The sequence below is a fragment of the Trypanosoma rangeli genome (assembly GCF_003719475.1).
Source record: "Trypanosoma rangeli strain AM80 chromosome Unknown Tra_15.4_contig_00089, whole genome shotgun sequence".
Classification (NCBI taxonomy): domain Eukaryota; phylum Euglenozoa; class Kinetoplastea; order Trypanosomatida; family Trypanosomatidae; genus Trypanosoma; species Trypanosoma rangeli.
Window position 1 is genome coordinate 20,707 of NW_021705830.1, and position 12,821 is coordinate 33,527.

The 12,821-nt window shown below is 42.4% G+C and overlaps 10 protein-coding genes across 10 annotated transcripts, besides 14 other annotated features; all 10 read right to left on the minus strand.

Annotated features, from left to right (window-relative positions):
* Nucleotides 1-46: 46 nt before the first annotated feature.
* TraAM80_03420 (uncharacterized protein) lies at nucleotides 47-829 on the minus strand (the record flags this gene model as incomplete). Its single annotated transcript, XM_029380392.1, has 1 exon — nucleotides 47-829. The coding sequence occupies one exon, from the start codon at nucleotides 827-829 to the stop codon at nucleotides 47-49; it is 783 nt and encodes a 260-aa protein (XP_029239829.1).
* A 292-nt stretch (nucleotides 830-1,121) lies between these two features.
* Nucleotides 1,122-1,206: a sequence feature (A-rich).
* Nucleotides 1,207-1,395: 189 nt separating this feature from the next.
* Nucleotides 1,396-1,436: a microsatellite.
* Nucleotides 1,437-1,466: 30 nt separating this feature from the next.
* Nucleotides 1,467-1,487: a microsatellite.
* A 137-nt stretch (nucleotides 1,488-1,624) lies between these two features.
* On the minus strand, nucleotides 1,625-2,137 carry TraAM80_03421 (uncharacterized protein; the record flags this gene model as incomplete). The annotated part of the gene is made up of 1 exon (XM_029380393.1): nucleotides 1,625-2,137. One exon carries the CDS (start codon nucleotides 2,135-2,137, stop codon nucleotides 1,625-1,627), a length of 513 nt encoding a protein of 170 aa, XP_029239830.1.
* Nucleotides 2,138-2,186: 49 nt separating this feature from the next.
* Nucleotides 2,187-2,212: a microsatellite.
* A 389-nt stretch (nucleotides 2,213-2,601) lies between these two features.
* Nucleotides 2,602-4,368, minus strand: TraAM80_03422 (gamma-glutamylcysteine synthetase; the record flags this gene model as incomplete). The annotated part of the gene is made up of 1 exon (XM_029380394.1): nucleotides 2,602-4,368. The coding sequence occupies one exon, from the start codon at nucleotides 4,366-4,368 to the stop codon at nucleotides 2,602-2,604; it is 1,767 nt and encodes a 588-aa protein (XP_029239831.1).
* A 560-nt stretch (nucleotides 4,369-4,928) lies between these two features.
* Nucleotides 4,929-4,956: a microsatellite.
* A 48-nt stretch (nucleotides 4,957-5,004) lies between these two features.
* On the minus strand, nucleotides 5,005-6,849 carry TraAM80_03423 (putative stress-inducible protein STI1-like; the record flags this gene model as incomplete). Its single annotated transcript, XM_029380395.1, has 1 exon — nucleotides 5,005-6,849. The coding sequence occupies one exon, from the start codon at nucleotides 6,847-6,849 to the stop codon at nucleotides 5,005-5,007; it is 1,845 nt and encodes a 614-aa protein (XP_029239832.1).
* Nucleotides 6,850-7,043: 194 nt separating this feature from the next.
* Nucleotides 7,044-7,076: a sequence feature (A-rich).
* A 67-nt stretch (nucleotides 7,077-7,143) lies between these two features.
* Nucleotides 7,144-7,160: a microsatellite.
* A 155-nt stretch (nucleotides 7,161-7,315) lies between these two features.
* On the minus strand, nucleotides 7,316-7,663 carry TraAM80_03424 (uncharacterized protein; the record flags this gene model as incomplete). Its single annotated transcript, XM_029380396.1, has 1 exon — nucleotides 7,316-7,663. The coding sequence occupies one exon, from the start codon at nucleotides 7,661-7,663 to the stop codon at nucleotides 7,316-7,318; it is 348 nt and encodes a 115-aa protein (XP_029239833.1).
* Nucleotides 7,664-7,673: 10 nt separating this feature from the next.
* Nucleotides 7,674-7,711: a microsatellite.
* A 142-nt stretch (nucleotides 7,712-7,853) lies between these two features.
* Nucleotides 7,854-7,882: a microsatellite.
* Nucleotides 7,883-7,928: 46 nt separating this feature from the next.
* TraAM80_03425 (calmodulin) lies at nucleotides 7,929-8,708 on the minus strand (the record flags this gene model as incomplete). Its single annotated transcript, XM_029380397.1, has 1 exon — nucleotides 7,929-8,708. The coding sequence occupies one exon, from the start codon at nucleotides 8,706-8,708 to the stop codon at nucleotides 7,929-7,931; it is 780 nt and encodes a 259-aa protein (XP_029239834.1).
* Nucleotides 8,709-8,984: 276 nt separating this feature from the next.
* Nucleotides 8,985-9,022: a microsatellite.
* A 99-nt stretch (nucleotides 9,023-9,121) lies between these two features.
* Nucleotides 9,122-9,150: a microsatellite.
* Nucleotides 9,151-9,442: 292 nt separating this feature from the next.
* Nucleotides 9,443-9,871, minus strand: TraAM80_03426 (membrane transporter protein; the record flags this gene model as incomplete). Its single annotated transcript, XM_029380398.1, has 1 exon — nucleotides 9,443-9,871. One exon carries the CDS (start codon nucleotides 9,869-9,871, stop codon nucleotides 9,443-9,445), a length of 429 nt encoding a protein of 142 aa, XP_029239835.1.
* A 375-nt stretch (nucleotides 9,872-10,246) lies between these two features.
* On the minus strand, nucleotides 10,247-10,777 carry TraAM80_03427 (putative membrane transporter protein; the record flags this gene model as incomplete). Its single annotated transcript, XM_029380399.1, has 1 exon — nucleotides 10,247-10,777. One exon carries the CDS (start codon nucleotides 10,775-10,777, stop codon nucleotides 10,247-10,249), a length of 531 nt encoding a protein of 176 aa, XP_029239836.1.
* A 290-nt stretch (nucleotides 10,778-11,067) lies between these two features.
* Nucleotides 11,068-11,118: a microsatellite.
* Nucleotides 11,119-11,195: 77 nt separating this feature from the next.
* On the minus strand, nucleotides 11,196-11,876 carry TraAM80_03428 (uncharacterized protein; the record flags this gene model as incomplete). Its single annotated transcript, XM_029380400.1, has 1 exon — nucleotides 11,196-11,876. The coding sequence occupies one exon, from the start codon at nucleotides 11,874-11,876 to the stop codon at nucleotides 11,196-11,198; it is 681 nt and encodes a 226-aa protein (XP_029239837.1).
* Nucleotides 11,877-12,125: 249 nt separating this feature from the next.
* TraAM80_03429 (putative to be involved in ER-Golgi transport) lies at nucleotides 12,126-12,554 on the minus strand (the record flags this gene model as incomplete). The annotated part of the gene is made up of 1 exon (XM_029380401.1): nucleotides 12,126-12,554. One exon carries the CDS (start codon nucleotides 12,552-12,554, stop codon nucleotides 12,126-12,128), a length of 429 nt encoding a protein of 142 aa, XP_029239838.1.
* A 142-nt stretch (nucleotides 12,555-12,696) lies between these two features.
* Nucleotides 12,697-12,719: a microsatellite.
* Nucleotides 12,720-12,787: 68 nt separating this feature from the next.
* Nucleotides 12,788-12,821: a microsatellite.

The following is a 12,821-nucleotide window of genomic DNA, read 5'->3' on the forward strand; positions in this document are numbered from 1 at the left end:
GGAAAAGAGGCAGTGTAGAGTTCTAAAAGAAGAATACATGACAACATTACAAAAAAAAATTCTGACTCTCTTCCAGCATGGCGTTCATTATCTCCTGCGCTTCCACAGTGCTGTAGTCCGTGGAGAGCACCTCGGAAATGTAGGGATCTAGCACACTAGTGGCTCTAGTTTCATAATACTCCTCTACCTGAACCCTGTGATGCACACCCGAATCAATAGTTTCCAAAAGGTGAGATATAGAAGGAAAGGCTCCTGCAATGACGGAAGCTCGTCTTTCGGAAACAGATGATATCTCCAAGAGCATATCGAGGTAAAGGGCGTGAAAATCCGTTGGATCACACTTCCGTCTTCCGTCTACCCGAACCAGTGGGTCCGCTTCTGATTGTTGTTTGCTTGCCTTAAGGCCGTGAGCCACAACAATGTCAGCTGCTTGCTCAAAGGAAGGAGCACAATCAAATCCGACTAAAATGGTTAAAAAAGAATCATCCGCACACAGGCGAGAGACTTCTTCCCAAAAGCGGGACTGCCTGGGACATGTTAATTGTCCAAGCATAATCACATACACCGGACACTTTGACGCATCGTATATAGCTTGCAAATAATTCCGGACACAATTGTGGCGTAGCATGAGCATAAAATCATTAAACGTAATGAACAAAAGCAGTAGAGAGATTATATCGTCGTTAATTACAAGAACAGAATTAGAAATCATATTCTGACTTTCCCTGACTTGAAGGCACCGAGAGCCCAAGCGTATTATACTGAGAGTACGCGTAATCGCCTCATATAAACCTTCACACGCGACATCAACAACTAATTCAAAGCCCATATCCCACACTCTATACTCCTTTAAAAAAAGTGTCCAAGGGATATACACCGGAGTGTCTCCATAAAAACTAAAAACAAAAATAAAAGAAAGATATACGGCATCGTTTCAGAGTGCAGCAATGGGTTGCATAGCTACTGTCAAAAAATAACATATATATGTCCTTGTACTACGGAAGGAATCCGTGTAAAAGCATGTATGCAGCATCAACATAAATGAGAAGTACACTCCCCCAACACAGACACAAGTCCACCACAACAAAAAAGAAATACAAGTAACCACAATGTATATACATACATATCAAGACAAAAAAAAAACAACAACAACACCAACAATGCAAGACGCAATAATACAATGATAGAATAACATAGCAAACAAAAGATAGATCATATTTACACCAAACAATTCAAACGACAAATTATTATACTCACAAACAGAAACAGCCACCGTTTCCCACCCAATAAAACAGAAATGTGCTGTTGTCCGATACCATCAAAGCACCAAACGTTTCCTTTGAGTTACTCAAGATGAAGCCTTTAGATACAAATGCGCCATCGAAGCACCAGCCTTCCCTCCCTCCTTCTCTTTCTCTTTCTCTCTCTCTCTCTCTTTGGAAAGCCTACCCGCTACTCCTTCCAAGTATATATTATATATATATATAATTTCTTTTATAGAAACTAAAACTCAAAGTAACAAACGTCATATATCTGCATTACACGATACCATCATATGTATGAAATGGATCATGACTTGAAAATATACACACAAAAAATCTTCCCCTTTACTGTACTTAATTGCTTATACAATGTTATTGCTAGCATCTAAGAGTCGTACTGCCTCCTTGGCATTGGCTTCCGTGAGACCAGTGAATGCATTTGTCGTCACAGAATGATTCGAGAAAAAGGCTCGATTAGGTGCCGTGGCCGGTAAATTGATGTCATCAATTGCAACAAAGTTCACAATATTGTACCGTTCCTTGTTAGCCTCAATCCACGACAATATTTCTACCGCCCGAGACTTACCATTCAAATATGGTGTACAGGAAATGTAGGTGGGTATATTGTGAGCAATAAGTTGCTTTGCCACTTCCTGCCGTCCAAATTCAGACATTCGCCACGAGGTGCTCAAAACTATTTTGGCTCCTGTCTCCAAAATAATGTTTCGCAAAAGGGACATTTGCTTCGGTGCAAACAGTTTCCCACCAAAGGGCGACACAACGCCATCGCAATCAAGAAATAAGATCTTGTTCCCATCAACCGGCACTCTCCTTGCAGCTGGGGGGCGTATCACCTCTTGCTTCCTGCCACTCATTTTTTATTCCCTTCTTATCTGCCTGTGTGCAAGTGTTAGCTTTCTGATGTTTTATTTATTATTATTTTATTTTATCCAGAAAGAGATGCAAAAAATCCTCCCATACACAAAGAGGGTCAACCAAAACAAAACAGGAAAAAAAAACACACATACAAAATATATATTATATATATACACACGGACGTGCAGTCAAATCTACTTTTGAAAGAAAGAACGGTTCTTGGTGAATAGCTTACCCCCACAATGACGTCGCGATAAAAAGAGATTATACGCAGACAAAACCACAAAACAATTCTATATTTTATAGCATAAAAGCACCAAAAAAAAATACCCTTTATTTTATTCTATTGCTTATTCGCTCGTGCACAAAAACAACAAAATGACTGATAATCTGCTCATACATATGTGCTCGAGCAAATGTTGAAGTGGACGAGAGACTGTCACAAGAAGTTACCATTTACTCACTACTCACGGACTCTTTTCCCTCTGAACTTGGTCATGGGGAGAAAACGCTCATCCGTGATTTTCCCACAAGCAAGTTTGTGTACATGCAATACCAAATCATGTGCAATTTGCTGCGTTAACCTGGAATCATGTTTATAGTCAGGATGTTGTACAACAAACTCTCTCAGGTATTGCGCAGCCGTAGGAATTTTTCCCGAGGCCCGCATTGAGATAAAACGAAGGTAACCCTCCAGTATGGGGCTTTGTAACTGTTCCTCTTCCATGTATCGTCGTACAAGAGGAATCAAACCATAATATCCTTCCTTTTTGCCGTTAAACACTTCATCAACGGTGAATTCACCGTTTTCAGAGGGATCAGTTGAGACACGTTTAGAAAAGATATCACGTCGCATAACATAGCGTTGCGAACAAGGGTTAAGGTTGTGTGCGCAACCCATGTTTTCATCGACAATGCTCAGCTTAGTGTAGAACAATGGATTATATTTAATAATAGCACGCGTCAGCAAAACCACAAACACGGAAAAGGCCGCATTTTCAAAGGGTGTCGGCATAACATCCATGACACGAAATTCCACCCGCCAGCCAGTTTCACCATCAAGAGTAGGAGGCTTGAGACGAACCGACTGCCAATTTGTACTCTGAATATTCTCAAAATGTTCCGTGTGCGTCGTATCATCAATATCAATCATCTGATCGAACACCACCAGGGGGTCACGAATGAAAAGATGCGCCACATGCCTCGCTAGACGCTCATCCACCCCCGCCTTTTTAAGAGTCTCAAAGTGAGCATCATTAATGACAAAGTCTTCATCGTTAAACTCCTCCAAGTTTGGCACAGATGAACTGACAAAAACAGAAAATGAGTCATACCGTGATTTAAGAATGCGTGGAACCTCCTCGTGTTTGCGGTCATCAACGGAGGCGGCAATTGTTAACCATCGAACGTCTGAATCGCATAAAATACCCTTTTGAAAGGGTGTTGATGAACTGATTGCAAGAAATAAAGGACATAAAATCCCTAACTGATCGTATACGTGACGCGCACATGATTCACCTTCAAATTGCATAGTGACTTGCAAGCAATTGCAACCCATACCAAACGCCATGCAGTCCATATAGATACATGGATGACATACTGAAGGTACTGGACATGGACAGACATCATAGCGTTGTTTTACAAGTTCCATGTGAGATTTATTAAAATACTGTGCATAATAATAGTGTGTGGCGGGAGTATAAAAATAGATCATTTCCCCTTCCTCTGGGTATTCAGAAGTATCATTATTATCATTGATTTGCCTTTCTTTCAACACAACCGCCTCACCAACACTAAATTTCTCCCCTTTGCTTCTCTTATTCATTGCTATACCGCAGTCAATATCCTTATTTTGGGGTGTATAATCAATATTCAATCGATGATCCACAGTTCGCTCCATCGTATGTGTATCAATATAAATAGGAATTTGAATACATACTTTTCGGCCGCGTCTCAAACGAATATTCTGCGTGAGATTCGCGAAACGTGGATGTGCGGTATTGATGCATACATCTGGCACAAAAAGTGAGCGGGAGTATGGAGATTCTTTACTCTCGGATGTGGTAAACTCACCAACGCCCATCAAAGGAAAGGTGACCAAGGTGATGGAAAAAGTATTGTCTCCAGCGACACTGTCCAACAACTCACATCGCCGCCGTATATTCGCCTCAACAGAAGATAAAGAATCCAATTCAAGAGTATACGGTGCACCTGGGACACTTTCCACCATGAAGCTTCCATACTCATAATGCCAACCCACGTTTTCTTTTCCAGCCGACTCAGTAAGCTTTTCAATTACGTCTGCGGCGTTCAATGAGAGTTTCACCTTCTCTCCTTCCACTCGCACAAGATGATGTTCCACCTCCTCTCCCCAGCGGAAAGGAAAAACTTTTTTTTGCGTTTTTGCTGTTTAGCATTGCCAAAAACTGCTGAATCCCATGGTAAGAGACATGCGGTAGGGCTCGATTATTTTCTTCCGTTCCCCATCGTATGGGTTTGCCTCCCGTTGTTAAGAGGCCCATCCTTTCTTATATTTAAAAAATTATTTTACTGAGTTGAGAAATTATACCAAAAATCAAACAAACCACCTATGATTTTTCGCAAACTCCCAGCAACTGTTATAGAAACAACAAAAAAAAGGTCATTTTGTTACACAATTTCTGCTCGTCCAAGGAGCAGCAGTAAATCCTCTTCAAGACGACCCCCCAGAGGCCACAAAAAACAACAATGATAATAACAACGACAGCAACTGCGACCACCCCAACTATGGATTTATTTCCAAGCACGCAGAAAGAAAACAAAACAAAACAAAAAAAAAGCACGCAGCTTCCTTCACATCTATAAACACAAACGAAAATTTGAGTTGCTAACCCCCAACAATACACATCAGTTCGTCATAGGCCGCCTTCAAAGTCTTGAACTTTTCCTCCGCCTCCTTCCGCTGCTGGTCAGGTGCTCCACACCACCTATCTGGATGCCACCGCATTGCCAAGGCACGGTAGCTCTTCTTCACCTTCTCCGCACTTGCCCCTGTAGGAATTGAGAGTTGAGCGTACAACTGCGCGATAAGACGAGGATCTTTTCCCCCAATGTGTTTTTTTTGTCTTTCGTTTCGTCCTGACCCCGCTGCTTGATTTCTTGAAAATCCACTTCTCTCCGAACCCCTGTCACCGTCTGTGTAATCACTCTCCTCGTTGTCTTGTTTTCTTGGTCGGAATTGACTTCTTTGTTTTCTTTGCTGTTGCCTTCGCTCATACTTCTCTTTTCCATCGCAAAGACGTTTCCAAACCTCCACAATTTCAATGGTACAATGCTCCTTCATGGCTAATTCAGCGTTTCGAATCGCAGCCAACCATCGAAAGAGTTTCTCTTCAGCGAGAGCCTTAAGAAGCAGAAGTTGGGCCCTCTCATTGCCTAATGTTGTATTTTGCAGGGCAGCCTCAATGTCATCCATACAATCATAATAACGCTTGACTTCAAAGAAGCCACGCGCACGCCTTGTCAAAATTCCAGCACGTAATCGATCACCAACAAATGGAATTTTTACGCATTTTGAACACAAGTGAATGAGAGGCATCCACTCACTTTTGGCATACAACAAGTCCATTTCCTTACAGAACTCAATGCAGTGTTGAGTGCGCTGAAGTACCTGGCGTAACCGACCCGTAGAATCTGTGAAGCCATTTGCAGTGCAGAAAGGAAGAACAGCTTCCAATTCGGCCTTGTTTGCACTCTCAAGGAAGCGTAGTTGCGCGCACCAATACAGCAAGTCTGGAAATTCAGTGTAGCACTGAAGAATGTTATTCGCATAGGCCAAAGCCACCTCATTGCCGTCCTCAATGGCGAGAAGCTGCACCTTCAGCACTTCAAACGACGCACATGGTACACGTTCCAACAATTCACTCAAATACCTTAGAGCTATCGCATGTTCGTTTCTCTCTAAGAACGTGATGTACTTCTTATACAAAGAGAGATCTGTCAATTCGATCGCAAAGGTGTAACCACATTTGTTTTTCTTGAATACTTCCATCGTTTGTTGCGCTTCGACAACTTTACCACAGCATATGAGAGATCGCACAGCCCGGCGAACACCAAGTATGTATTCATTATCCATTTCATAGGAGCGTACCGCATCGCGAAGAGAAAGTTTGTAATTCTCCATGCGCAAGTAGCACGCCGCACGGTTCCCTATGAGAGGGGCATTCAACATATTTGGTAAGCAAGAATCAATTACAGATGAGAATATCTTGGCAGCTTCGCTATAACTTCCACTTTGATACACCTCGCTTGCTTCTTGACATTTCCGCTGTTTCTCTTCATCAAGTGAATTAGAGAGCATAGCGGGGTCTAGCAAAAACAAATCTTGGACTTGACTTGATGCATAGGCAACGTCATTGTCAGCATGATGTGCACCACCTGCTGATGGTGCGGAAGGACCAGAAAGCGCAATCGTAATACTTTCCAGTTGCTTCGTCAGAAAAAAAAATTCCTCATCACTGAAAAAATTTGTTTTACATGCGGAACGAACGTCCACGCACGGGATAGAATGTGCTTGTTTTTGAAATGCAAGATCTTCTTGTTTCAGTGTGTGCCATTCCCTCACAGCGGTCTCCCAATCCTGGGAGATGGATGCATCGAGAAAGCGACGTAGACGATCATCTTGCGCCAGCAGCACTTTAGCTGAGTAATTGCGTATTCCCCCACCGTTCATTTAACACAATGCTTCACTACATAAAAACGCATCTACGCAAAGTCTGAGCGATGGCAGTTATCATTATCCTCATTGAAAAAAAAAAAGAACACGGAGGTGAGGAATCGAGGAAAACGACAATACTAAATACAGGAAAAAGTACAGAATACCTGAAAACAGAACAAGCATAAACAGCGTAATTGCCAATAATAACCAAAAAAAAAAAAAAAGACAGAACCAAAAAACAACTTGAGTAAGATATGAACAGAAGATTACATCATGACCTCAGTCTCCATGTGCGCATGGGGCCTCTTAATATATATATATATATACACGTTGCTTTTCTTGGTTTCGTCCTTGCCTCCTTCTTTTTTTTCGTTTCCATTTCCTCTTTTTCGGGAATAATAATAATAGCAAAATCATTTCTAAAAGAATGACGCTATCATACATTGCTCAGTATCGTAATGCAGACTGCAGAATGATACAACTATGCACGAACAAATAAAAACTTATGTGTGACCTTGTCAAAGTCGTGAGTGATCGCGTTGCAGCCACACAACTTCCACATGCCCTCCTCCTCCACTGCATCGAGTAAGGCGACAAAGAGCTGTGATTGACCAATATCTTCGCTGGCAAAATGAGTTTGAAGTTCACCGTACCAATGCGGAGGTTCTTCCTTTCGTACAAACGCAAACTCGGCCTTTCCCGTGTTTGTCGTTGTGCAAGCGCCTGGAAGCACAGTATTGAGCTTATCAATCGTGCTTTCCCTCACGGGACCAAGAATAAAAATGACAGGTGGATTGCACGTCACGTTGATGATCAAGTTCTTTTCCATTCTTATACTCTGGTTGATTTTTTGTTTGATTTGTTTGCTTTCCTTGTTGAAGTGTGTGATCGCACGCGTTCCTTGGCACCAGCAGCAGCTCCAGTAACCAGAAAACAAAAAAAAGTATTAACCTGCAACTTGTAATAATGGTGGGGGCACAGGAGGAGCACGATGGCATTACGCATCTCCAAAACAACAAATACTATATACATATATATATATATATATTGATTGTAGAGAGCAAGTAGCAATGGAGGATATGTATATTTACATTTCAAAGCAGTGACAATCCATCATCGGAAGGTGGCTTCTCTGAAGCTTCATGTTGTCGCCGTCTTTCAAGCTCCTCCATAGAAGCCCGTACCAACTCATCTTTGGTAGGTGGTATATATGTTCCTTGAAGGCGTGCAGCCAATTCTAGAAGACTACATTTTTGTGGGAGTAGCGTACGCAACTGCTGCGCCTCCCCAGGGTTCAGCACATTCTCACCACTGGTTGTAACAATCCGAACCAGTTTATCAATCGTCATTTCTCCTGTTCCTTCCTTGTCAACGAGTTTCAGCGCCCCCAAAACATCTCGCTGTTCTGCTGCTGCATCACGGTAGATCTCCTCTGCACATGAGATAAAAATGTTCCAATCAATGTTTTTGATCTCTTCTACTGGAATAATCTTGACATTCTGCTGAGACACCTGGCCTTCTGCAGCCCCAGCCAACAGTGCTCGCTCCACAGCAGACTTGCGTGGCTTTTTTTGTGGGTATGCTGTTGAAGAACGTCTTTTGTCCCGCATTTCCTCACGACGACGCTCCTTCTCTCGCTTAAGCTCCTCCTCACGACGCCATTGCTCAAGGCGCAGAATCGGATCCGCCATTCGTTCGCGGAGATAATCCATGTCGGCCTGGGTCGGATTCATTCCCATAGCACGTAAAAGAGTCATACAGTCTAGAAATGAAACCAACTTCTCTTTATTTTCCAGCATTGCAAAAGTTGTCTCAGCCTCGTTGTACACCTCACTGGTGAGAACAGAGGGCGGACGACGAGTGCGTTCATCCATCACTGCAGGCACCACCTCCCCTACGTCCTTTCACTATCAATAAATAGGCAATACAAGCAGCAAATAAGAAAGAAATACGCACGTGCCCACAGAAAATATATACCCTCACACACCAACAGAAGAAACGTCGTTGATTCACGAATCCCCCAGAAATAATATACAAAACCGTAAACGTATGCATAGCCCGTGGAACGTATGGCTTTGGGAAGCACTCCCGCCATAGTCACACAACACAAAAACAAGCAATAAAAAAAGCAAAAAAATATTTAACCAGTAATATATAAAGATATATAGATATGCATAGATATGTGTATGTGGCCACGCACATAACGAGCTAATAGATAACACAATTAACTCTACATACGATGCATATAAATACAATCGAGCGCACGCACACACACAGAGAAAAAGCAATATATATATATATATATATATATATATAATAAACTCCACTTGCAAAGAACGGTAAGTATGATCTATCTGGTTAGTCCGTTGTGTACAACTCAACTTCCTCCGCTTTAACTGTCATTCCCCACCCCACCCCCTCGCAAGTTTAATTTAGCAAGCGTCACTGTCGTCAGTTTGGTTCACATTCTCCAGTGCAACAAATTACGGCACATGGGCTACAGCTTGGGCCTCTCAAGCCAAAGCCTTCCAAACCTATCGAGACATCAAATAACACAAGAACGGAATTTCCAAGTAGAGTCCAGTGAGCAGAACGCCCAAAATGCATTCTACGTCCCAGTAAAAAAAAAAAAAAACGTAAAAGGACGAAGGATGGTAAGAAGATAAGCCACAAGGTGAAGAACACACCTCGTGCCGCCTGCTCTAGTCGTCCAGCACCACAAAACAAAACAAAAAATAACATATTGTAAACAGTACTGAAAAGAGTCTCCAAAAGTACAAAGAATGGCAACTGGCATTATGGACTCCGCCGCGCTCACCATCTCAGGAACATTTTTGTAAAGACGTGCAATGTGTCCTCCAAAGTAACCCATAACACCTGCGGTAGAAACCCCAAGTGCCACATCACATATAAGGATAAATCTGGCATACCTTGACGCAAATAAATATCTTTGAACACCCAGGGAGTTTCCAATTATAGTGGTTGCCGAGACACTCAGCTCAAGTGCCATGAAAAACATCACTAATATGATGTTCATTGCCGCACCAAAAAATTATAACGCAAGTGGTGAAATAGAAACTGCAAATAATGCCCGTACTTCAAAAGACCATCACTCCGAACACACCGCGATCAGAGAGGGTATCCCGTCCTTAAAAAACCTTATCCAGACTGCTTTTTCATGAAGTACTGGAGAGGGTCACTGCGCCCCTCTCGGACAAAAACTTTGGGATGAAACAGGCAAATCAGCATATAGGTGGTATATAGGTAGTAGCACACATCATTATTGTCAACTTCTGTGATAACGCGGCCTCCTCAATTCCCATAAAATAATCCCCTAGAGGAAAAGTAATTGCCGCAGCTCCGTTAGCATACACAACAAGGGGAGAAAGACACTGAGCATGCAGTGACTTGCTTATAATTCTAGTAACGATCTGTGCAAGTACAGTGGGCTGGCCCCAAGAAACCTTGCGGCATCTTTGCCAACAGCGTTTCGAAAGGCATAGTCCATAACGGGCTCGCTATTAAGAAAAGCAACGCTCATAATAATCTGCACGCAAAAATTTACGACAAGTTCAAGCCGCAGTGTTTCCACAGTCACTGTAGATCGTAAATTGTGTCCAAAAGCCTGAGAAGTTATCGTATATATGGCGGAGCTCAAGCCACTGACAATGGGCATGGACATGGTCGTAACGTTAAATATGGGAATCCCAGTATTGTACTGAGGCAACCCTTCCTCGCCGAGAAAGGGTTCCACAAGAAATATATACATATATATATATATAACTACCTGTGATGCAATCCACAGAACACTGATGACGTCCGACGGTACAGCAACCTTTAATGTTTGACGAAGCAGTTCATAAATGGGGACCCTACCATCAATAGTTCCTGTTGACGTTTGGACCACGTTTTCGCCCCTTTCCCAGTGAGGTTCCGGGCCCATTTACATCACTCATTAAATCAAACAACTCTCTTTGTCCTTCCCCTATGCCCTCATTTATTTATTTTAGGATCCCATTTCGCGATCATGAACCTAAAACAAGTACAAGGAGTATTTTTTTTTTTTTAAGTTACACGCATAAGAAGATCAAAACAAAAAGGAACATGTATCAAGAGTTAAATAAAAAGATAATCTAGAGCTACAAAGTCAAAGATGCTCTTTATCACAGAAACCTAATACAATACATGCGTACATAGGCAAAATCTAATTTTGCTAAAATATAATATTTCGTGTTTTTCTTTTTTTTTTTCTTTTTGTGTGTGTTTGTTGTTGCTGTTATTTTTGCTGTGAAACGCTGCATCTACATATGTCCAAGTACATAGCCTAGCGGGCAAGGCTAAAGTGCGACGGATCGTGTCACTCATGAAACCAATAGCAGTGACGCCGCCAAGCACGCCTTCACATCACTCACCGTGGATAGCACCTCATCCAATGGCATCGCAACCAATGATTTCTCCACAATCATTGAGGCATTCTGAAGCGTCTGAAGAGTTTCAGGTGACATTTCCACAGTGACGGAGTAGATCTTGTACGGAGCCGTCCCTTCGTTCCCTATTGTGTACTTTTTTGGACTGACCGCACGCACTTGTTGAAGATCAACGCCTAATTGTTGAAATAACTCATCTTTCGGTGCTGTAAGGTTCCCGGTGTCGTTTACCGCCCCGCAGAAGGCCTCCAAAATAAAACTGCAACTGACAGAAGTTTGACGTTGCCTGACAAGTATAGCGTAACAAATATCATTAACGGTGGAAACAGGAAGAATAATAGCAGGACTTGAATCGCAGAGGTCTACCGACTGGACAACTCTTCCACTGCGTGTATCACATTCCACATCCACAGTCAATCCCACAATGCGATGTGCCACCCGTCTAATATCACGGATAACGAAGGTGGAAGGCACAGGACCATGACGTGCGCAGGCTTCCACATACTTACAAAAGGGAGAATAATTCGCCACCGCCCTCACACTGTCTTCGGCGTCATCGCGGTAGGTTTTGTGCGTAGTAAGCAATGCCACCTTTTCGCCAACCTGAATCTCCATGTTCTTGTCCTTGATCTCGTTCTTTTCTTTGAGTGCACAAAAGAGAGGAGGACACAGACAAAGAAAGAAGGAAACGACGCAGAAGAACAATTTTTTTTTTAAAAAAAAACGCCATCAAAAGAAGAAGTATCGTTAATATTCGCGACCTCCCCCCAGTCCTTTGCGTCGGTCCATTACTTTTCCCCAATACGTCTAATCGTATATCTTTTGTTACGCTCCGACTCTAAGATAACACATTACCAGGTGGCCTCAAACGTTCCGGCCACGGTTGCCCTGCAGCCCCAATAAAGCTAGTAGACGTTGAACTGGCATTGAAAGCACAATAGGGCCCAAAAGAGGAACTGACTCTAAAATGCGGGCTATCATCGGGAAAAAATTACCAAAAAGATTCAGCGCTCCAAATCCTTGAAGTAAAAGGCCAATAAAACAAAAGCCTGATATAATGAGCAACATACCCATGAAAAAACACCCAGAAGCTCGCCGTCTGGAGAGAAAAAACGACTGAAAGCGTTTGGGCCCCATCACCAAGGCCACCCCTGCGACAAAGAGGACGTTCCCCATTGTGAGAAGGGCACTATCCAACAACATGATAACGCCCAAGAAAGTAAAGAGCGCTCCTAGACCTGTGAGGGCAACGCCAATCTTTGTGGAGTCATTCCAATTGTATAGAGAATCCATTTGATTTTTCTACGACACCTCCTATTGCTAGAGGCAAACAAAAATAAAAAAAAAACATGAGTCCGGTAAGAGGGGAAAAAAGCGCTGTAACACCAAACAAACACAGTCATACACACAAAACCATCGCGTGTGCGCGTGTGAAATATATATATATATATATACTATTTCTTCAAAAGTATAATTACTGTTCTTTTTATTCTTAGCTTCTTCGTTTATACTTCCCCCACCACCTCATATATATATATATATATATATATATATATATAT